General features: G+C 38.7%; 1 protein-coding gene across 6 annotated transcripts in view; it reads left to right on the top strand.

Moving 5' to 3' along the window:
- CALD1 (caldesmon 1) overlaps nt 1-24559 on the top strand; it is a 181021-nt gene that overhangs the window by 72238 nt on the left and 84224 nt on the right. For 5 of the 6 annotated variants that reach the window (XM_046670620.1, XM_046670622.1, XM_046670623.1 and 2 more), the window contains exon 3: nt 12967-13078. In XM_046670620.1, coding sequence (XP_046526576.1) covers nt 13008-13078 — 71 coding nt within the window. In that variant the 5' untranslated portion in view covers nt 12967-13007. Of the gene's footprint in view, nt 1-11973; nt 12274-12966; nt 13079-24559 lie in introns of those variants that run through there. The other variant, XM_046670621.1, reaches the window with a different exon arrangement.

Raw genomic sequence — 24559 nt, forward strand, 5'->3', positions numbered from 1 at the left:
TTCTGGACGCCCAACAGCTTCCCAGACCCACAGGGCAGTCTCTGAATGGAGACAGTAGTAAACCTTGAGTTGCTCCTGTTTCCAGTTTAGGGCATCTTTGATCGCTTCTCCTGCTAACAAAGAATATTCAAGTTCAAGTGAAATAGCCTGTCCTTGCTGGGGTCAGTTCAGCCTTTTTGCTATATAACATCTGTTTTTGAAATTCGGCTGAGACCCGACTTAAATCTGTTTAGCTTAAAAAGCGGCGAGAGAATATCTTGTTTTCATGAATGTCCAGGGGCTGTGTGTCAACAAATAAAAGCTCTGTTTGTGGTATTTAAAGTGGAAAAGTTGGTTGTGAGATGTTCTGCCACTGGGATAAATTTATTATGGACTGTTCTTTTCTTGGAATCATGAACCAAAGTCTGAAAAAACAAAGCGGATCAACTTCGTTTAAATCAGCAAATTTCTGCTTGATGGTGGGTGAGAAACATGCTTTTATTGTCAGAAGGTCACCGAGCTGGATGGTTTCTAGAAAGATGCCTCCTAATTTAGCCATGTGAAGCTAATGTCTTAAGTGGATTCCCTGTGTATAAATTCCGGCAGAAAGCATCTGATAGGTCATTATTTTTATATTGTTTACACAAGATCTGAGGTGGGAAAGAAGGGGTAACACCATCCCTCAAAGCTGACCAGCTACTTTACTCCTCACCCACTTCTTTAGGAGAGAGGAGCAGAGGAGAGCTTGATTTATCAGAACCTAGATGAGTGAGTGTCTGGCACATAATAGATGTCGTTATATATCTAATGAATACAAACTCTGGTCTTATAAATTTATGTTCCCTTGATGAATGTATGTTCGTGTGTGTATTAATATTCCTGTTTGAAAAAGCTGTTACTGTCTATGTGTTATTCTGGCCCAAAGAAAACCATCAGGTCATTCCTGTAGTTCTCTCTCATAGCAAGCTGTATTTTTCCTTCCTAACCCTTATGCCAATTTATATTTTATTTATTTACTGCCCCTCTCCACTATCAGACTATAAGGAAGATGAGGGCAGGGTGGTTGCATTCACAACTTATATGCCACACCAAGCAAGGTGGTTAGTACATAAATAATACTTCATAAATATTTGCTGAATGTTTTCATTGAAGTTTTCATTGTGACTATGGTTGTAGAGCCTTAACCACTCTTGATCATTTATGAAGAAAACAATAGGGCTTATAATGCAGTTGAATATGCAGTGATGACACGCTCATGTTCATTTGACCATACACTCTACTGGAGGTCATGGTGGGATGGGTTAGTCTACATCTCTATTTTCTCAACTTAAAGTTGTCAGGCCACATCTGCCATTATAGCTGGCCAAGATTAATGTCATAGCACATGGCAATAGTTCAGGATTTTTTTCTCTCAGATAGTTAACTCATTCCTGATGGGATTAAATCTATGACTTATTATTAAATCTAACCTTATTAGCAATAAATTCTGGCCCACCAAGCTACCTGATGAAGGCAGTACAAGGATCCATGGTCAGAAAGATGTTTTGGGTGCCCAATGGGCATATAGCTTAATGTGCACATTCGTTTGTCTAGTGGTTACTCTAGAGCTTTCTTTCTGATGGTCAAGCAAAACATGAACACTTCAACTTGAGTGGGAACAAAGTGGATTCACTTGCTCCATTTTGCTTTGGCTGCGTGTGTAGACAGGGTTGAAATAGGAAAGATTTGTGAGTTCCAAAGGATCTCAAGAGAAATGCTCATTCGTTTACGGGAGGTGCAATTCCACAATATTTTCTTGCTTTGTATACTTGAAAACATTCCCAAAGAAACAAAGTTGGATGCAGAAAAAATAGTGGGAGAAAAGAAAAATAATACTCTGAATTCTGAACAATTCTACTTTAATAGGTTGATCTGTCTGCCAGCTGGCCACAGCGTTGACTACTTGTAATATATACTTTTGGTAGGCCGCATGTAGTTCTTGGAACTGTTTATATTAGACTGCAGAAACTTAATTATTCTAAAATTGGCAGGACTTACTTTGGTTACTTAATACAAAGTTGCTTAGTCATCTTTATACACGGTGTGGACAGCATTGTTTAAGTGTGAAAAATCGGGAAATGCAAATGTGCTCCGAAGAGATTTTAGGTCAGGTAGAAAAACAAGAAGGTATAATTTTTTCCAAGATGCTGGGCAGGTGGTTGCCACATGTTTTAATTTGACAAGCTAGGTGACTGTTGAGTTGAAGTCCTTGATTACATGTATTTTTCCATTTTCTCTGTGGATTTTGTCAGAAGTAAAAAGCTGCCGCTTGTCCTTAGATTGTATTCTAATCCTACATTTTGCAAAGTACAGGTTGTCCAGCAAGAGCTTGAGGAACTCTAGAATCTGCTGTCGGAAGAGTTTCTTGTTCTCAGAAACAGGGATGTCATTTCAAGCAGGTTGTCACAAAGATCCTCCTTTTGACTCTTTGGTGTGAATGCTTATCTTACCAGGCATGAACTACTGCCTTCCAAAGGCAGTACAGATTTATAGGGCCCCAGCAGGGAAATGGGCAGGCAAAATGAGTTTCTTCCGTGTATTTTAGAGTCTGAAGTGGCGCCAGAGGTCTCCAGTATTTCCAGGAATGCCTATGGCAACCTCACACTCTTCCTGTGACCTGGACTGGGGCTCCTGAGAGAGATGGTGAGAAATGATAAAAGTCCTGTAGCCAATGGGTAGTGACACCAGGCCTGGGGAGGATAGGTTCCCAAGTGAACACCCAGAACAGCGCCTTATGTTTCTAATTACTGAGCACGGTTAGAGAGCAAAATCAGGCAACACTTTTCTTTAGACTGATGGAAGCATTTAAATCAGCTTTGAATGTCAGTGTTTTCTAATTATGATGGAGAAGTGGCAAGGAAACTCCAAAGGCTGTGGAAATTTGCAATGTTTCAGCTCAACCCTGATTTTCTTCTTTTCTTATTCATCATATGTCTTCTTTGTCCTTTTTCTCTTTGAACATCCCAGAACAAACCTATTCCCTCAGTTACAAATGCCTAATACTCCTCTTCTTGGAACCAGAATTTTTTCTCAGACAAAGTTCTTTTCCACTGAGGAAAACAATCACAACTACTAATCACAATATAAAATAGAGCTTTATCATGAACCACCACCATCCCCAAGGTTACAGAGAGCTCAACTGGAGACATAACCTTTTGATCATGTCTTAGCCAAGTTTGTCTGTTTACCAATTAAGTCCAGTGAACAAACAACGCCCTGGAATCCATTCCAATTCAATAAGTGGGAATCTAGTGCTGACTATAAGAAAAAATACTTGGTTAAGAACTTTGAGGAATCGCAAAAATGAGTAACAACCTTAAGGAGGCTACAATCTTCTAGGGAAGACAGATATGTACTTAATAATTAAAATATAAGCTATAGAGTAAGTACTCCAATAGAACTGACATGGGTATCAATACAAATTCATGTCAGTGACTAAGCGGTTCAGAGATCCTATAATCTTGTGTTAATCTTAAGCAGGCTGCACTGTGACCCATTCCTTACATGAAGAAAGTCCAGAAATCCCCAAACTAACAAATGGGAGAAAGTACCATCTAAATGACTCGTGTGAAAGGAAGAAGGAAACAGTCTAGGCACTTCTCAATTTATTATTTAACTTATGTGTAGATGAGTGTGTTTAAATCATGTCTATTATGTCCAAGGGACATAATGCATAATGTCTCTTGGTTTGGTTTCAAAGCTTTATGTCCTAGATTATAAACTCCTGGAATAGTCTCTAACTTGTTTCATAATTCCAGAACACAATAAGTGAATTTATGACCATGATGAATAGAAGCTGAATAATTCACTAGAGAATAATTAGTCCCTGATCAATAATAGCATGTCCTTCATATACAAAAATGTTGCCATTAACAAGTGCCTCTAGGACATACCTTTGAATTATTTCTAGCAGAGTAAATGGATTTGCATCCTGCCATCTAAACTCTCTCTCACCTTACTCATATTTTATATTAGCTAGATAGCTGGCTAAGTCTCTGGATCTAGTGTTTGATCACTAAATTGGAAATGTTTGTTGAAAAATCCATCACAAAGAGCAGACCCATGGGTTGCTGATATTTTTATAGCTGAGTAGACCAGAAAGGCCTGAGGGTCATGCACAAGTAAAACTATTATGTAAAATATGATGATCTCTGTACCATGTTTATAATTGGTAAAGACCTATGGCCTCTGATCTTTTGTTCCAAATAAACCACTCTTAGGCCTTGTTGCGAAATTTGAAGTGAGATCTCTCTTGAGACAGTGTCTCAGCTTCTTTCTCACTTGCCAAGCATTTCACTTTCTCAGCAGCAAGTGCTCAGTCATAGCGCGATGGCCCAATCCAGAAGACACTCTGCAAGAGAACAGACAGGTTACTAACGAGAGAATTAAAAGAGTACAACCATGCTTTGAGATGCTGACCTGTACCATACCCCAGATTTTATTCCATCTTCTTTATGAGATTGCAAGGTCTTTGAAGACAGAGACCATGTCTTACATACCTTCATGTCTGAACTGCACACATTACTTCATACAGGACAATCATTTTCTGTCAGGAGCTGGAAGGCCTTACAGCAGGGCTGTCTGATAGAATTTTCTATGATGATGAAGATGTTCTCTGTCTTATATGGTAGCCACTAGACACATGTAGCCACAGAGCACTTGAAATGGGGCCAGTGAAGCTACAGAACTGAATTTTTAATTTTATTTAATTTTAATTAATTTAAATTTAATTTGCCTAGTGTAACTAGTGGCTACTGTATTGGACAGCACAGACTTAGAATTTTAACAAATATCTTTTCAGGACAGCCCTAAACTGATGGCTACTTCACCTCTCTGACTATTTCCAGTAGCAGGGACACGGGTTCACACTTTCTCAGGGGCCCTACCCATCTTTGGACAGTTCTACTGGGGCCAGAGCCCCAGTCTCAGAACATCAGAATTGGCCTCTGGCATCAGCATTCTTTCAGAAAGCACAAGTATACATTTTTTAGCAAACTATACATTTTTTTTCTCACACAGACACAGGTTGGTGGAGAATTTCCATTTTTTCCTTAAGGTTCACACCTATGCCTTTTACTCTTCTCTAAGGTCAAAGAGAGCAGCTGTGGCCCAATGCCTATTCTGATTTGGTATTCACCTGCGTCTTTCAGTCTAATTCTCCCTGAGTTTGCCAAGGAAAAGTATTTTAAACTCTTGAAAAGGGCACAGAAGGAATTGGGTTCCAAATTTTCACTTCTCTTCACTCTTCTAAGAAAATCTTCAGGTTGGTTTAGAGATTAGTCTAAATACTACCAGTCCTGGTTTTCCACTGATTGGCTGTGGCTAAGGAGCTGATGCTAAAGGTCTCTATTGTCTGTCTTTATTCTTTAAATGGAGATCAATCTACTTCTCTTCCTTGGGAGTATCAAACAATGATAGCCATAGAGTTTTGAAAAATATAAAGTGCTCCAAATAAGGTGGTATTATTTGGGACAACACTTTAAAATGCGACCTAAAATCCTTGAATGTGTTGACTTTCCAAGTGTTGAAGTCAATATGTATAAATATTATCATTTCACAAACCTAAAATGCCCCAACTGCCCACTCCTCCTAACGTGGGAGAGAGGCCACAAGGACATTGATTTTAGTAATGTTAAGTCTGTTAGGTCTCCTGTCTTGCAAATGGAAAAATGCAAATAGAGAAAAAGTAACCATAAACGACTGAGCAGAGAAGGAGAGAAAACAGGTCAGAACCTGTTAGCCTGCTCTCAGTAGGACTGTGCGTTCCGATTCTACTGGTTAGAGAAAAGAAATGACTTGTGAAGGCCTAGCTCCTCAGGCTGATCCCATTCGTTCTTATTTCTATGTTGCTGGTCTTGACAAATGTGCCTTGATGATTGCATGTATTTTTTCTTTTTAAGTAGCACAGATTTTTGGAACACGATGGTGAAGGTTGAGCTAAAGTTAAGTCGAAACTGTACGTTACAATCCATGTGTTTATTTGGTTTTTGAGTCCCAAATGAACCATTCAGTTCAGAAAAGAGTAAAGCAGGTTGATAAATTGAATTTTTTTAAAAAGGACAAAAGTTCATTTTCTACAGTCAGAAAGAAAACACTGCCAGGTTTACTGTGTAACTACTGCAAATGTGGGTTTATGTAACTTTTGAGATTCATGTATAGTCTATTACCAAGGTCTTTAATTCACTTTGTAAACACTGATCAGTCAATAAAACACAGAGATGAATCAGCTTGAGTTACAGTTTCCATACTCATAATGGTAAAATCAAGAATAAAAATCCAATGACTTGAATCACTACAATTTCTGAGTTCTTACTATGTCTCAATAGTTAAGAGATTTTTTAAATGGCTGTATCTATTCATAAGGGACCTTAAGAATGAGGCATGTAGAAAGTAAAATATTCAACTGCTACTTAGAACAATTAATGAGCTGCAGCAAGGCAGCACATCATTAATTACCAATATGAATGATAGATGTTCAAGGAGGGAGATATCACTTCCAAGCTAGTGTCCTCAGGAAAGCCATCGTGAAGGAAGTGAAATTTGAGCCTGAAATTCTTAGCTGAATAGAATATGGACAATAAAGAGGATAGGAGAGCTCATTCCAGATGGATGCAATAGTATGAAATAAAAGTGCAGAGGTAGAAAATTGAAAGACACATTTGAAAGGCAATAAAACATTTTTTATTTAGGATGACATGAGATGTTCTGCCTGAAAGGAAAGTTAATGCTTTCTAAATCAGAAAATTAGAGGAAAATGTACTTAGATATCATTTAGACCTGGAAAGAAGGAAACATGGACACGTCATGTTTGATGCATCCATCTTTGCTGGATTGGAAAGCAGATATAGAACTACACTATTATATGGAGTAGGATGAAACCTCAGACATTGTCTAGTCCAACCATCTTGTTTTACAGAAAGGGTGAGCCAGTTTCCTAAGTCTGAGTCTGGGTTACTGTTGGCCAAGGGTTTGTGGAGGAGGGCAATTGAAGGATTGAGGTGAGTGAAGATAATTTGAAGGGCAGGGCTGGAGAAATCTGCTGGAGTATGTTACACTCAAAAATCACCCAGTACCTGTAGGACGAAGAGAAGCATCACTGAGTTGCAGTAATCGTCCAGCTGAAATTAACACAAACCTTTGGGACAGACAAAACATGGTCCCTGACTATCCCCCACAAAGCCCTGAATCTCAAGAACGAAAACCAGAAGGCAGATGATAGATGTGATCCAAGTTTGAAGATGGGTATGACAGACCTGGTAGAAGTTTAAAGAAACAAGAAAGTCTGAAATGCAAGTTCCAGGAAAACAGGGACCCTTTCAGTCTTGTTCACCATTGTATCCCCAGTGCCTAGAACAGAACCTGGCACACAGTAAATACTTAGTAAATGTTCATTGAATATTGATGTTATAAATGATTTGTTGGGCTTCATTGAGGTAGTTGGGCCATGAAATTTATAGTGGATACATAATGATGACTCGTCAGAAAGGATCTGTCTAACAACGGTTATGAGGGTTGGGAGACTGGGGTTTCTTGCAATTGCAAAGAAATAGTTATGTTGGGGATGAGGATACAGTGGGCCAGAGCAGGAAGGTGTGTAATGAGGAAGGTGCAATGCAAGAGAAGAAACTCTAACATCTCAAAGAAATTGCAACGATGCTGTCCAGAATCTGACCATTCTGATTTATGAATCCTAGAAAAAATAGCGATAAAATAATAGAGGCTTAAAAGTATTTTCGAGGTTTAATTCAATTGAAATCTCTGAGACATGATAATTCTATGATTTAAACCAAATGGATTTGAAATTAAAGAGGTATTATCTTAGTTTATATGATCCAATGAGTTAAGCCGGAGATCATTGACGATAGTCTTCTCAGAACTTCCCTGGGGCAGTCTTACTTATTCCCTGAGAGGGAAAACAATTCCTAGAGGGAACTAGTGGATTAGTCCAAGAATATTATAGTGGTTAGGAGCACACACTTCGAAATTCTGTAAATGGAGATTATAATATTATGTAGATAAAGTGATCTTACATATGTTTAAATGGCCCAGCAGAGCTATCAAGCCACAAAAAGACATGGAGAAAAGGTAAATGCAACATGAAAGAAGACAATCTGAAAAGGTTACATACTGTATGATTTCAATTATATGACATTCTGGAAAAGGCAAATCTATAGAAAGAGTAAAAAGATCAAGGGTTGAAGGGGGAAGGAGGGAAGGATGAATAGATGGAGAACAGGGGCTGTTTAGGGCAGTGAGACTCTTCTGTCTGATAATATAATGGTGGAGATGAGATATGCATTTGGCAAAACCCGCAGAACTATACATCACAAAGCGTGAAACCTATTGTAATCTATGGACTTTAGTTCATAATAATGTATCAATACTGGTTCATCAATTGTAACTAGTGTATCACACTACTGCAAGATGTTTGTGATAGGCTGTATTGGTTTTCTAAGGCTGCCAGAACAAAGTGCCCCAGACTGGGTGGCTTAGAACAGCAGAAGCATTGTCTCAGAGTTGTGGAGGCTAGAAGTCCAATCAAGGTGTCAGCAGGGCCATGCTCCCTCTGAAGACCCTCGGGAAGTCTGTGTTCCGTGCCTCTCTCCCAGCTTCTGGTAGCCTCAGATCTTCCTTGCCCTTCATCTTCTCATGGCATTGTCCCTGTGTCTTTACTTTATCTTCCCTTTGTGTGTGTCTGTTTCTACGTCCAAATTTCCCCTTTTTGTAAGGACACCAGTCATATGTGATTAAGGCCCACTCTAACAATCTTATCTTAACTTTGCTACATGTACAAAGATCTTATTTCCAAATAAGGTTACATTCTGAGGGTGAAGACTTCAGCATATCTTTTGGCGGGGCGTACACAATTCAATGCAAACAGAGAAGAAACTGGGCAGGGTGGAGGACAGGAATTATATTGGAAGTTTGTGCTTTCTGTTTACTTTTTCTTTAAACTTAAAATTACTTTCAAAAATAAAGTCCATTAATTGTAAAAAAAAAAAAAAAAGGAAGTAACAAAATATGACCCAGCACACAGTACATATTCAATAAATGTTGTTTACTTTTGGAAGCTGCATTAGCGTATTCAGTGTCCCTCACTCAATAGGTTTTATTTTTGATGCATTCTAAGACCAGTATCAGCACTGCCCAAGAGCCCAAAGACTTTCCCCCACTCATTCGCCATTCTGTTTGTGATAATTTGAAGGTAGATGGGACTTAGCTTCCTCCACGTGGCTTCTGCCCCTAATAATTGAGCGCTGGATTAAAAAGCCAACTGCTCACAACCGTCTCCTGCCTTGACTGTATTTACACATGCTTGTGCACACACGCACACTCACACACACACACATCTGCACACGCGCGCACACACACCCCTAACATGGCTTCTTATGTGCCACCAAACCCCATCCCAAACGAGCAGAAACAGACTAGTTCTCCTTATAAAGCAGTCACAGGAAATATCTGTAGTGAGAGCCACACACCCATAAAGGCACAAAAAACAAAAAAGCTTTGCAAACACAAAACATAGGAATAATTAGAATTCTTGGTTGAAGGATGCACATCAGAAATTTAATTCAATTTTTTTTAATTTAAGGAAAAGAATCATAGATTGGATTTAATAAATATACTTTAATTCCCAATCTAGGGAGGGAAATGGAGAAGAGAAAGAGAAGAAAGTGACAGAGAATGAAACAAATGAAAAAAGAAATGGCAGAAGAAATATTGATAAATATCGATAAATCCTCCTCCCCCACGGGAAGCAGAGAGGGAAAAGCATTGAGAAGAAGCGGAAGGAGATGACCCTTCAGGAGGTCCTGACGTGGTGGAGAGACACAGGAGGTCCATTTATAGTGCCATCACCTGGGCCACCAGCGTGTGGTGTCATTACCGAAAGGAAGGGCAGTGTGCTAAGTGATTTGAAACCTGTAACATTGATTTATCACTTAATTACAACATAGGTGTGCCCTATTTCAAGAAAATCCGGTATTTGAGAACCCATGTTGACAAGACAAATACATCTGTCAGAAGCTAATGATTCATCTGCCTTTGAAAAGCACTTTTTTCCCTTTACAGAAGGAGTCACATCAGAGTTCTTTCAATAGCATGACTAACCCCCCCCAAAATTTAGATTTTCATAAAACTTTCCAAGAACCCGTCTGTCGTATGTATTGATACATACCTCCTCTAGCCTGCATTTCAGGCTACTCTGTCCATTTGTGACTCTCAGGAGCTGCACAGTTTACAGACTCCCTCTGCCTTAACATGTCATCATTTCATTGGTTCCGTTTGTTTCCTAACCGTTGTTGCCGGAAGTAGTCCAGCATTGACTGGGGCTAGGAGAGGAAATGAGAGATGGGGGTGTGGAAGGTGCTGCCCCCAAAAGAGGGAGAAAAAAATCATTTACAATTCTACCCAGACATGGCTCCTCTTACATAGGAACGGTGCCATAGAATTTCAGAAAGTTCTGTGATACGAGGGTGTGAGGATTAAGGAAAAACTCCGGCCCCATCCTGCTTTGAGACCAACCGAGAGCCATTTTCACAAACACACACACCTTCTCTCCCCGACCCAACCACATACACCCCAACGGAGAGTCATACCACGCAGTACCCAGATGTGTTTTCTCCTCTCCCTCACATGTACCTACCACATGTCCACAAAGCATGACCCAGAAAGGCACTTGTCTATGTAGATGCAGCATAGAGCTCACTCTCTCTCTGTCTGCCTCCCTTCCACCGCCTAAATGACACGCATACATACTTGCAGCATTCAAATGAGTAAATAACCGGATAGGTAGAGTTTTTCTATGGTTGGGAAAGAAAAAATTGCCCAAGTAAGTAAGAAAAGGTGAGCTGTAGGAGGAGAGAATGGGTAGAAGAAAAAGAATGTGCGTAGGTAGAGAACCAGTGAGCATGGTCAACAAGTGACCACTCAATGTTAGCCAGCTGCACTTTCCTTTGCGTACTCCAAGACACCGTCGGGCTCTGCCAACCAGATGCCTCTTCGGCCTGCTTGGGGAGATTTGTTTCACTGCTCATTAGCACCTCCACCAGAGGTATAGGCTGAGAAATTCGAACCACTGTTAACAAGCAGCCAGCATGACTACTTAGCTTGTATAAGCGAGACCCGAAAGCTTAGAGGATGCTCTTCAAGCCACTTGGATAAATTTTAAAAAGTGAAATTGTTTGCTTACAGACAGACCTCTTTCTCCCATTTCTGTTTGCTGTTGCTATAGTTATTGGAGAAGTGGTTTATATACAACAAAAGACTTTACTGAAGAGCTTACTCTCTCACTACACCCTGCATTCAAGTAACTGAGTTTTGGTCCCACTGCTCACAGGGCTGTGCTGCTCAGAACAGGAGCCCACCTTGAGGAGAAAGACCCTTAGATGACCCTCAAATCACTTTTATTTTTCCGTTTTGATAACTATGATTAGATCAGTTTGGAGAATATAGAGAAATGTCTTTATGGTTGATGAAATTAAAAAAGGAGAACTGATTCTTTCCTTCATAACTAGCAAAATCTTGGAAAGTATTCTTGGTAAGAGGAGGTAGAAGAACACCTTAAAATTTAAAAACTCCAAATGAACACCAAAATTTGAATTTCCAAAAGATTTATAAGCAGTATAAATAAGACCCTAGGGGATAAGAAGGGGGGGGGGGGGATTCAAACATATTTGAGTTTTGTTTTTGTTGGCTGAGATTTTAGTTTTGTTTTTGTGGGTTTTTTAAGGGGAAAAAATGCTTGAAAATAAAAGAATTTGACAATTTACTTAAGGAGGTTTCTGAACTTGGCTTCAAAATCTAAGTTTTGCTTTTTGCTCCATCAAACAAAAATGCCATTAGGGGATGGCTTTAGGCTTTGTGCAGCTCCTTATTTTCCTACGCGGGGCAAATGGCTCGTCTCATGTGCACAGAAAGCGCTGGAAAATATTTTTTGTGATCTGAGTGCAGCAGAGAGTCTAGGATTCCAGAGGAAGTGGAGGCCTCCCGCTCCACACAGGAAACAATCTTCAAGCAGGCCTTAAATGCCAGATTCCAGGCCGAGTTTAACTAACCACTGACAGCTCTGTAAACAAAGCAAGGACAAAAAGAGCCCGCTTCCCCTTTTCTGGTAGTCATTTTGGGTTTGGGGGCTGCAGGGGAATTCTGGAATACTTGACTCCATGGCACAGAAACACAGGGGAAGCGGGTTCCTCAGTTGAAGAGCTGGAAAAGGAAGATCTTTCTGGGATTCAAACCATCACGGAGGAGGTAGGAAAGGATAAAATGGTTGGGTTACAAAGAGCCGGGACTTCTGAGCTCTGAAAACAGCTTGATCACAACGTAACTGCTTTTTAAAATGCTGCTGCATTATGTTTATTCATGGTATTATTGCTGTGGCCTCTATTATCATTCTGATATTAATGTTCTTGTAGAATATGCAAATTATGCCTGGATACTTGTATTATTTTATTTCTCTCTTTTACTTTTCTCTTAGTTCCTACGTACTCCTTTTCTTGCCCCTTTCTCTTTTCTCTCTTTTTTTTTCCACTCTTGTTCTCTTTTCCTCTTTCTTTGTTCACGTTTTCATAACTTTTGTCTGTGGGCAGCAAGTTACAAAGAACAAAATCATTTGGTAGCTCTGAAGTGATCCCACCAATATTTCAAATCTTCAAAACCTCTCTGTCTCTTGAGGTCTTTATTTTTTTAACTGTAATCCTAGAATCTTACTTTTTTGTCTCTAATAGTTTCATGAATGAGACTGAATTTAACACATAAAGAACTCGGCTTGGGAGTCAGAAATTGATCACTGGCTGCCTCACCAGTCTTCTAAGGTGTTTTTCTTAAGAGTAAAGAAAAAATGAAGTGATGAAAAAGTCTGGGGGTAGGGGGAGACCTAAGCGATTCATGGGAGATAATACTCCGATTCATCTATGATGTTGATTTCTACCTCCTCCTCTTTAGATCCAGACATTATCTGGTCTCCTGAATCCTGAAACCACACCATGGATGATTTTGAACGTCGCAGAGAACTTAGGAGGCAAAAGAGGGAAGAGATGCGCCTCGAAGCAGAAAGGTAAGGATCCGGATTGCATTTGTATTCTGTTATTAACAATGTTGGTTTCAGGACTCAAGGATCATCACTCTGAAGAGGCAAATGTATTGCACACTAAACTGTTTACAAAAGTAGTTAGGGAAAATATTCCTAAGACTCTAAACTCTGCATGAAAAAATAAAACAAACATCAAGAAAAAGAGAGATATGAGAAAAACTAAATAGTTGCGTTTAATCAGTGTCTTTCATATTGGAATTTTTAAATGACAAAAGCAATACGTGGATAAAAGTTAAAAAGCAATTATAACTGAAATAACAGAAAAATGATAAATAGTGAATATTGAGACCGTTTAGGAAGTGGATCTTCAGTCTAACAAAGTAAAGGGGACAAATTTTTACTCTTATTAGAATCTTGTGACAAATTTTTATTCTTTTTAGAAAAGCATCCCAATTCAGTAATCCACATCTTATGGGTTAATAGTTGGTGGAGTATATTACTGTGGAGATTCTGAGTCTAGTTGGAAGCTGTTATGTTGTGTGAAATGTCTGTCGTGGTGACTTCAAGGGCAAGTTGGAGAAATAAAGCAATGACATATGAAGCACGGGACATAAATGCATATTTTAAAATTTTAGGCCTCATAGCAAAGGACATGGCATTTAATGTGGCTTAAATCAGATGTTCCTTTGAGAAAGCACAGTGGGCATTCACAGGAAGAAAAATGTTAAACAAGAGTCTTAAAACCAAATCAGTTTTGCTTCTCAGTAATCACGCACCAATGAAAAGATGGCAGCAAGGTGATCTTTTAGCGATTCTGCTGTAGAAAACCGGAAACTTACACATATAGCAAAACATATCTTGGGCTATAAGCTCTACTTATTTGTACGGAGAATGCAAAAGAAGAGGTTAAAGCTACGGTCTTGGATTAACTTGGTCAGAGTTGGCTGCCATTCATGGAATGTCTATGCACATACATGCATAGTACCATGAGTGGCAGCTGGACTCTGTGGGTTCAAATCCCACCTCTGACACTTATGAGCTGTGTGGCCATAAGCAAATGACTTCTAAGCCACAGTTGCCTTATTTGTAAAATAGGGATAATATCTATAGAATTTATGTGGTTGTTGTGAAGATTATTGAACTTCATAAATGGCCTAGCCCAGTACGTGGCACATAGTAGGCTTCCATAAATCATAGTCATTGTTATTATTATTTTCAACCATTATCGTTAGCTAAACAAGTAAGAAACAACATAGCAACATAGCCAGAACTAAACGTTAATGCCGAGAGAAGGAAAGACAGTTATCATCCTGTGATGAAACTAGTCAGGGAAGTTTCCTTGGAAGTGGTAAGCCATGGAGGAAGTAATGATGGTGATGAAGAGGAAGAGAGGAGCCATTTAGGTGGGGGAATGACACCAGCAGGAGCTTAGAGGTGGAAATGAGAATCCTCGTGCAAGAAATCCATTGAGTGCTTAAGGAAGAATGAGTTAGACTTGCACATCTTGAGTGTTTCTATTTCACATAAAAGGCAGTAGAGATTTAGCAGGGGAGCTATGTGTCATGAAAATACATTGGAGAAAGTTCTCTACGGTGGACTAGAGTGTGGAGACACCAGCCTTGGAAGAGTCAGTATTGAACATACGGTAATGAGAGCCTGAACCAGGGCATCAAACATTGAAATGAAGATCAAATAGGAGAGTCTTTATAGAGGGAGTATTAGCAAACCTTTCAGGAGAGGGAGAAAGTCAGAAACAATTGCAAAGAATGTAAGTCTGACGATCTGAAAGAAGAGTCTCTGCATCGTCTCAAATGGGAAAACTGGGAAAGGTTCCATTCTTCCATGTGCATGGGGGGAGTGTTTAATTTCAGGTAGAAACCACATCCACATGGAGATATCTTCCAGGCATTTGGAGATAGGAATTTTCAATCTTTGTTCAGACAGGGAGAGACATTATTATTGGAGAAGTAAGTTTGGGCACACTCAGTATGATGGTGGTAGTGCAAAAGCTGAGTGTGGATGGTAGTGATAGAGCCAAGAAAGCAAGTGTAGAGAGAGTGAGAGGTCATAAAGGCATAATGGAAGCCATCAAAGGAGACCAAAAGATCAGGGGGGGTGGGTAGAACCAGAGAGAATATGGGGGTACTCACGTGGAGTGGACATCAAAACCTGTAGGCAGTGTCCAGGCCCAGTGGCACATAGCTTATTCTTTCCAATGAAGGGTTATTTGGCCTTGGGTTCTTCTGAAAGCCTAAAAAATATCTTTACTCAACAAATACTTATTAAGTACCAACCAAGTTTCCATGTCTGTGCTAGGGACAGGGAAAATTATGCTGAGATATAAATAGACGTGGTTTCTGCCTTTATGTCCTTCACGGTATGCTAGGAAACCAAAGTATAGCAGGATCAGGAAACAAACCAGGCCAGAGTGTGGGGGCAGCCCGAAGAGAACTGGTGCTAGGGGGACTCAGGAGTGAGGACGGGAAATCTGACATGGAGCTAGATCAGTATCTTCTGATTCTTTGCTTTCTCTGTGAATAGAGAGACAGGGTATCAACGTGATTCCCTCAGTAGAGTTAACTCACTGTGGTCAGAGCCACACTGTAGTTAGAGCAAATGAACTAGGTTTCTTTAGAACCAGATTTTGCCTAAGAACTTTCCACACAGCTACATGTTCATTCCTTCTGGTTTTGTGCTTTGTGTGGAAGGATGTCTTTCTTTAAAGTCAACGTTAAAAGGAATGTACTCAGTGAAGCTTAGTTAGGTACCCTTAATAACCTAAAATCAATTTACTCAATTTACACAATTTACACAAGTTTGTCCTAATCTTGTTTCACTTACTTTTCTGTCTGTATTAATGATTTGGGGATATTATGTTCCACCTGATTCCTTTCCTTCCTTCCTTCCTTCCTTCCTCTCTCTCTCTTTCTTTCTTTCTTTTTTTTTAAGGTATACTTTTTGGTGAGGAAGATTGGCCCTGAGCTAACATCTGTTGCCAATCTTCCTTTTTTTTTTTTTTCTCCCCAAAGCCCCAGCACATAGTTGTATATCCTAGTTGTAAGTCGTTCAAGTTCTTCTGTGTGGGACGCTGCCACAACATGGCTTGATGAGTGTTGTGTAGGTCCACACACAGGATCCGAACCGGTGAACCCTGGGCTGCTGAAGTGGAGTGCATGAACTTAACCACTCAGCCTCGGGGCTGGCCCCTCTTTCTTTCTTTTTTGAGAGAAGTACTTAAGTACTTCTTTATATTTATACTAAGTTTATTTTTACATGTTTCAAGGTGAACCTTCTAGTTCTGTTATTCTGGGATCTGGTAAGTGACTCTATGTTCACTCTTTAGGATTTTCAAAAATCTGGTCATTTATGGAAATAGTAAAGGTCAGGCATTATGGTCCAGCCAACTTGAAAAAGAAAGTTCAGGGTGTGTACAGGAAACAGATGGCCAGAACCAGAAATCAAGGGCCATCCAAAATTGTGGTTTTGATCTGAAGATAAAGGGCATATAAGACCCTGTGCAAATCCCGCTTCCCTTAGCTTTAGACCTTGGCTTCCTCATCAGTAACAGGAGTTGATGTTTACTCTGGGGGATTAGTGGTAACTTTTACTTTCCTTTTGCTTTTGGTATTGTCTAATTTTTCTTTTACGATGATCATATATTACTTTATTTAAAAACAAATAAAAAAATAAGGCAAGATTCCATTTTGGAAAATGTGATTCTGTGGCCCTCCCCATTATTCTTGGGGCCAAACTGGAGTAGACGCTACTTTCCTTTGGAGTTAGGGAACTGAAAGAAAGAACTCAAATCAAATCTAGGATGGCAGTGGAATAAATTAGGAAAAATAGAGTGGCCCCAAGGCTCGCAGCTCCAGAGTCATTTATTCACTCACTCATTCAACAGATTTTTATTGAGCATCTACTGTGCTCCAAGCTCTATTTTGAGCACTGAGGTTAGACCAACTGAATGACAGAATTGGGAAGAGTGTGCTTAATGCTTTTCAACCTATATAAAACCAATTGAGGATCAAGAAACTACATTTTTATATCCTCAAACATGGTATGTACGCTGATATTCATTGATTCTTATTAAAGATGGCTTATGCCCTTTGTATGCTGTATCTCTGTAGACACTGTGGAGGAAGAGAAACTCTGTTGACTTTTCCACTTCTTACCCACAAAGGCTTTCCAAATAAAAAGTACCCTGTTATTTTAATTAGTTGTTATTGAGTTTGACTAGCAGGTGCAGTTTACTTTGCAATGATAAATAATTTAAAACTTGTGCTCTCACCAGCTGTAATAACCACAAATTAAAATAAGCCAGATTCTTATACATTCTATTCTTCAGAAATACATCTTTTAAAAGATTATTTGAAAAGCTCACCATACACTTCGTGCCGTGCTGGCTTTCATGTGCTTGGGACTGGCACCTATTCCCTGCCTCATGGCTGCCCTGAGACTGTCATACACAGGCCTCATTCTGAGGGTTGTAGTCCAGTCCATCTCAAATCATCCAGCTTTCCATAAGCTAGACTATGAACCTAATCAAAACATCCTTCCCTTCTTTGGCCTGCCCCTTAGCCTGTGCATCTTTTTGCTATTCCTCTTGTCCTTCTCCCTTGTTTCGCTTTCACTCTGAGTCCTTAAGATGACATTTTTAGATTTGGTATAAGGAGGTACTTCATTCAGTCATCCAAAAAAATGTATTGAATATCTATCAAGTGCAAGATACTAGCCTGAACCGTAGGGATGAGCAGTCACCAGTCCAGGTGGAGTCTCAATCGTCACAAGGCTCAAATCTTAGGTAGCTTAGTGACTTTAGAGCAATCTTGACCAAAGAGAGAAGAAAGAAATTTCTGTGGGCAGAATGGATTGAGCAGGTGATCAGTGAAAATCCTAAATGCATTGTTTCTAAGCAAAAGACACTGTTTATACATATCTCAAATTACACTGTATTTTTTAATCAGTTACCCATTTTAACAAATAATTCATTTTGCTGTTTGTTCTTCTTCACCTATCTCATGGGAATAAAAAAGTAATAAGTATGTTCTCCTTTCCTTTCTGTTTCTTTCATTTCAATCCATCTTTGCCTTCGTCTCTGTATTTCTCATTCATCTTAATGTATTTGCCCCTGGTCCATGTGCATCTTCATCTACACTTGATTCTCTCATTTCTATATCTCCTCCCATCCGTACACCCAGACTGTGTACCCTGCATTATGCACATACATGCTTTTGTATCATCAGGGAATACATATATTTTCAAAAGGGAAAATGTAATGGAAAGGAATACATTTTCAAAGGGGTCAAATCCAATTCTCTTCCTATTCGACAAGTGCAAAAAACTGCCAGGCCTTTATGTGTATCTGGCAAAGATGGACTGACCACAGCACCAGCAATAGGTGTGTCTGAATAGAACATACATGTTCTGTATAAATGAAGGGACACCAAGAGGCATAACTGTGGGAGGCAGTGGAACTTAGCTGTTAATGGCATGGGCGTTTGCATTAGGAAGCTGTGCTGTCACATCCCAGGTCTGTCTCATGTTAGCTACATGAGCTTGCAAATTATTCCATCTTTCTAACCTTCTGTTTCCTCATCTGTGAAATGAGGGAAATAATAGTATCCACCTCACAGGGTTTTTGTAGGGATATAAAAAGATAATACATGAAAAGTACTAACACAGTACTAACGATCTAGTGTTTGCTAGATGATTATTTATTATGTATTGAATTATTACTACTATTTGTTGAGTGTTATTCAAGAAACATCACTATTGTCTGATTTGATTCTCTGCAACACACAAGGAATTGAAGATACATTTTATATTTACTATAAAACAAAACAAAATTAAAACATGGAAGCTTTCATTCTACACTTCTCAGAGGATACAGGAACTCCAGGCAAGACAAAGAGCAGGAATGAGCTGTTGAGTGAAGAGTTTTGAGTGGGTGTGATGGTAACAGGGTCTGAGGAAGGAGTGTATTGTCTCACCATGACAGTTCACACCAGTTCAAGCTCATCTTTTACATTTGGCCAAGAGGATTTTGAGCTTTGGTGTATCTGCTGAGAAACCTGCAGTGATGTTTTATCCATGAAGAGATTCTCAGTCCGACATAATGTTCCCTCTGTTGGGCTTGCTTTCCCAACAAGCAGCTCTCTCACTTTTCAAGACGTGAACTCATTACATTCCCAGCTCATGCTTTCCACACTCAATGTGAGTTCCTCTTTCTGATCAGAAGAAAGGCTCCTATTGTAGAGTTGTGTTATCAGATTCAGAGGCTCATAGACATAAATAAAGGGAATGAAAACACTGTTGTTGTTGTCATCATTCATACATTTTTATGGGCCTCTGAAATATCCTGATGATTAGACATTTGAAAGCAAATATTTTCACTACACTAGAAAAACAAACAATTTTTAAAAATCCATTGGGTCTAGGTCGTCCCCTCCCAGAATTGTACCACTGAAACTTTTTTACATGATTTAATGCTGTGGTCAATCAACGATTATACAACACACACACACACACACAAAAACAATTTTTTCAAATGCTTAGCATTTTGACCTTGAAATTTTTAAATCAAAATCTTTCCAAGTGCATTTTTTTATTATTCTATAATCAGAAAATTATTTTCCATTAGGAAGTTAAATAAAATATTCCTTTGAAACTGTCTAATTTATTAGTGTAGCTAAATTTACTCAAAACTTCCCTTCAGTTCTCAGAAAATTGATCACTCCAGGGAGCAAAAAATGTTAGGATTTATTATCTGAATTTTTACTTTTAAGTTAAAAGATTTCTTCAAGTAGTTTGTTTGAAAGGGATTTAAAAATATTTCCATAAGGTTTTTATGTCTATTTGATATTGTTTAGGGTCGGCCCAACTTGAATGTAGGCCCATAGACAAAATGAGGTAGATAATTTTCCCCTCAGGGATCTTTAATTATTTATTTGTGTCCAGCCACAGGAAGAATCAAAATATATATACATATTCATATTTTTCCCTCTCTTGTACTCTCTCTCACTCACTCTAAATCGACATCATTTATTACCTGTGTCAATTTATAAATGGTCGAATTATAAATGGTAAAGATGGCATACTTTGATGAATTTCCACTAACCTAACAATGTCTTTGGGCCTAAAAGTATCCTACTTTATGGTGACCAGTGGAGCATCAAGAGTCCAGAAACACGCATTCAATAAAAATAGAAAATCTAGATTCTTAATGACCTGACCCTAACTTCACTCTTAGCTGGAAAAAAAAAAGTGTGACATATATGTGTCAATAAACATATAGTTTGAAATAGTGGTAAATTTTTCTTTACTGTCTGTATATGTGACACTTATAGTTTATCAGTCTTCGATCACCTGGGGAAAGGCAGGGTGATGTGGTAGTTAAGTATGTGGGTGATAGAGTCTGACAGACCTGGGTTCAAATTCTGACTTTAATAACTACTAGTTGGGTAACCTTGTGACAGATTACTTAAACATCTCTTGCTTCTATTTCTTTATGTATAAAAATGGGGATAATTATTCTGTCTCCCAGGGCCACTGTAAAGATGAAGCTAGCTAAACCCATATAGAGAAGTTAACACAATTACTGGCACACGCTCAACAAATGTTAGATATTTTATTATTATTAAAATATTATTAAATTATATTAATGTTTTGGTAGGCCTTGGCACAAAAGAATATCTTACTGAGTTTGAATTTTCAGTCTTCTGTCAGTTCAGTCATTATGATTTGCTGCATTCTTACTGCAAAGCTTCTTTCCTATACTGATCTTGACCTTGCTAAGATATTTCTATTGAGGTTAAGAAAGAATTAAATCTTTTGGCCACATCTAAGTCTAGTACACCAATATAATTGCTATTTGAGGATTTCAAAATCACATATTGTGACCATATGGTTAATTTTCTAATTCATTAATTATATGTCCTTTATTTTAAATATAGTATGTAAAACATAACTCAGAATTTCACGTAAGAGTTCAATTTGGCAAAAATAGTTCTCAAGTGGAAGAAAGTATCAGCCAAGTTTTTCATCTGATGTTAGAAAGGGAAAGGAACCCTCATCTGTTTAGCACCAACCAAGTGCCAGTCTGGGGGATGCACTTTATATACCTTATATATCACTTCATTGTCAAAACAACCCTTTGGCTGTATCTTAGTCTGTTCAGGCTGCTATAACAGAATACCATAGATTGGGTGCCTTGTAAACAACAAATTTATTTCTTACAGTTCTGGAGGCTGAGAAGTCCAAGATCAAGGTGCCAGCAGATTCAGTATCCAGTGAGCGTCCACTTCCTGGTTCATAGATAGATGTCTTCTCTCTGTGTCCTCACATTGTGGAAGGGGCAAAAGAGCTCCCTGGGGTCTCTTTTATAAAGGGCATATATCCCATTCATGAGGGTTCCATGTCATGACCTAATCAGCTCCCAAAGGCCCCATCTCCAAATACCATCACATTGGGGGTTAGGTTTCCATATATGAGTTTTGGGGGCATACAAACATTCAGTCTATAGTAGACTAGATATTATTATCCCTATTCTACGGTTAAGAAATCTATAGGTCTGAAAGGTTAAGTAACGTGTCCAACTTCATAATAGCTTGAGAGTGTAATCCAGTTCTGCCTGCCCCAAATCTCAAAACCTTTCCACTGTAACAAATTGATCAATGGAATTTTTCATGTTTCAACTGGTTGTCTTGGCTGAAGGTCCATCATCTCTACAATAACTCCCTAAAATGGGGGGGAAACATCATTGAAAACAGTTATGTGGCAACAGAGTAAATGAGGCAGTTGGGCCTAATTGAACTGTTCTTTATGCTTATTCAGGTAAATTGCTTACATGTGTAGACACAGTCATTATTTCCTTTGCCCTCAAAAAATCTCCCATGTTATTCCCATTTCACAGAAAAATAGAAGCAGAGAAGATCGAGTTTTCCCCCTCAAGCCAAAGAAGGCTGCTGGCATAACTGTTCTTGGCTTTTCTCTGGATTTTTCTCACTAAGAGTATATTCACCCTTAGGACAGGGGTTTCAGTCACATCATCACTCATAAATGCTTAAGGCTGTCACTGACCTTATAGATAATCTTCTGTGGTGGAACGTTACTCTTTCATTTTTGGACCACACACTACTTTGAGTCTCTGATCAAAGCTATAGACCCTCCTCCAAGAAAAATGCACATGTGCACCCACAAAACTTGGCACTTTCTTCAGTGGCGTCAGAGACCTCCATCCACAGACCTCCTGGAGGCCCCTGAATTCTGGGCCAAGAATCCTTGATCTAAAGAATTTTAAAAGCTTCATTTTACATATGAAGAGACTTATGTATAGGGCTATTGACCCTCTCAAGATCATGCAGCTAAGCTGAGGCAGAGCCTGGTTGCATGGTGTGGATCCCTAAATGAATGGAGCCACCCGGATTTGCTCATAAAAAATGCCATGACCACTCATTAGGAAAATAGAGTATGCTTTTGAGAAAATAGTGTATACTACAATGTATTGCACATAGAGTGCTTTCTTTTCTTAATTTAAAAACAGTTTATGGATAATATTTCTAAATAAAAGGAGATTAGGTCAGATTGCTTCACGGTGAGTAAAATGAAAAGCAAAGAAAGATAAGCAGATAGGCAGGATGAAAACAGTTAATTGTTAGGAACTAGGAATCAAACTTTGCCATATGAGCCAAGAAGGAAAAAAAACTGTGGTGAGTTTGCAAACAGAATCCTATTTGCCATTAACTTTGGAAGAGTTTTATTTGGTATATGTTGTCTTGGCAAGATTTCTTTAAACAAAGCTTAATTTTGATACTAAGTTATTATGTAGGATTTCTCCATCCTTACCAGTTTCATTTTAGCAATTCAAACTCATCAAAGGATTTTTCTCTCTAAATCTGAGATAAGAACTGATTTCATTCCTTAAAGAGGATTTCATCTTTCACCTTTATTGCTGCTCTCTTTTGGGAGGATGGGGCAGATATGGAATGAGAAACAGACATGATGCCTTCCAGAAACCGGGATCATACAGACTTGGATTTGAATCCTGGCCAGGTTAGCAAGGACAACTCTATCTAGCCTCTCGAAGCCCATTTTCTCATCAGGAAAACGACCATCATAACGGTTCTTCCTCATAAGTTTTCACCTAGATTTTAAAGCACTAGATAAATAGGTTAGATAGATAGACAGAGATAGACTATATACATGATATGTACACATGATAATGATATGTATATATGTGTATATATACATATCATATATATGTGAATATGTGATTAATGCTCAGTAAATGTTACCTGTTTTTGCTCTTTTTTGGCTGGCTGGAGGATATGGTAATGATGGAGCTATCAGGAAAGTCCTCTCCAGGGTCATCTCCCTAGAAACTGTGCCTCTCGGCAGCTACCTTCTGGGGTTTCTGAATCACTAAACATGTGCACAGTCCCCATGTCTTCAGACAATTTGGTGTCTACTCTACTCTGTTTCAAATCTGTTTTAGCAGCCACCTTGAAAGTGATGGGAGAATTATGCACACAAAGTCTCTATGCTGAAAAGAAAATCTACCTCTTTATTTTTAAGAATCTTTTTTCATTTTCCCTACTGGTTTGAAATAAAGATAAAAATACAGGATAGTCTGGTACCTAACATAGCAAGGTCTTTATCTCAATAATTTATATATCCAATATTCAATTAATTATATACTTTAAATAGTTTCTTTCCCTTGTGGACATAATTTCTTTTTTAATGTTACATAATATATGGTTTCAACACCACTAAAACAGGAACCAAAAACATCTCAATAGTATGTATGAATAGTGTACTAATACTACAAAGAAAGTTATGTGCCCAATTTCTACAGTATAAGTTTTAATCATTTTATTCTAATTAATAACTTTATTCATTTTAATTATGAAAAAGCAGATACATTACAAAATAATATTATGTAATATGTATAGAAGTTGTAGGTCATCATAATGCATACCCTATAAACTTATCTCTCAGCTTAAGAACTAAAACATTTCCAAAACCATTGGAACTTCCTGCAGACCCCTCCCCAATCCTGCCTCCTTGCCCCTCCATCCACAGAGGTCACTAGTATCCTGAATAATTCTTTTATTTTAAAAGAAAATTCTAAATAAGATGGTGTGAATTTAGGTGATAGTTTTTCCAGTACCCTGTGATCCAGGGCATTCCAAAGATTCTCTCCAGACTCAGGTGAAGGTGTTAACAGAGCCCTTTATTCCCTGAGAGGGCAAGGAGTTTGCCGTTCTGAACACACAGCACCAAAGGAACCTAAAGTTGGGAACCTTTGAGAAGTATACAGTACTACCAACAAAGAAGTCTCATCAAAGTCTAATAGAAATGTATTGAAGGCTATCAAATATCTATGCTGAATATTCTGCCTATTGGTTTTCTCACTGACCAACCAGGTGTAAGAGATTTGCATCTGTGGCCATCACTTGCCCAGGTGGGAATGGCAGACAGGAATGATTACAGACTGTTCCAAATTCT

This window comes from Equus quagga, chromosome 8, assembly GCF_021613505.1.
Source record: "Equus quagga isolate Etosha38 chromosome 8, UCLA_HA_Equagga_1.0, whole genome shotgun sequence".
NCBI lineage: Eukaryota > Metazoa > Chordata > Mammalia > Perissodactyla > Equidae > Equus > Equus quagga.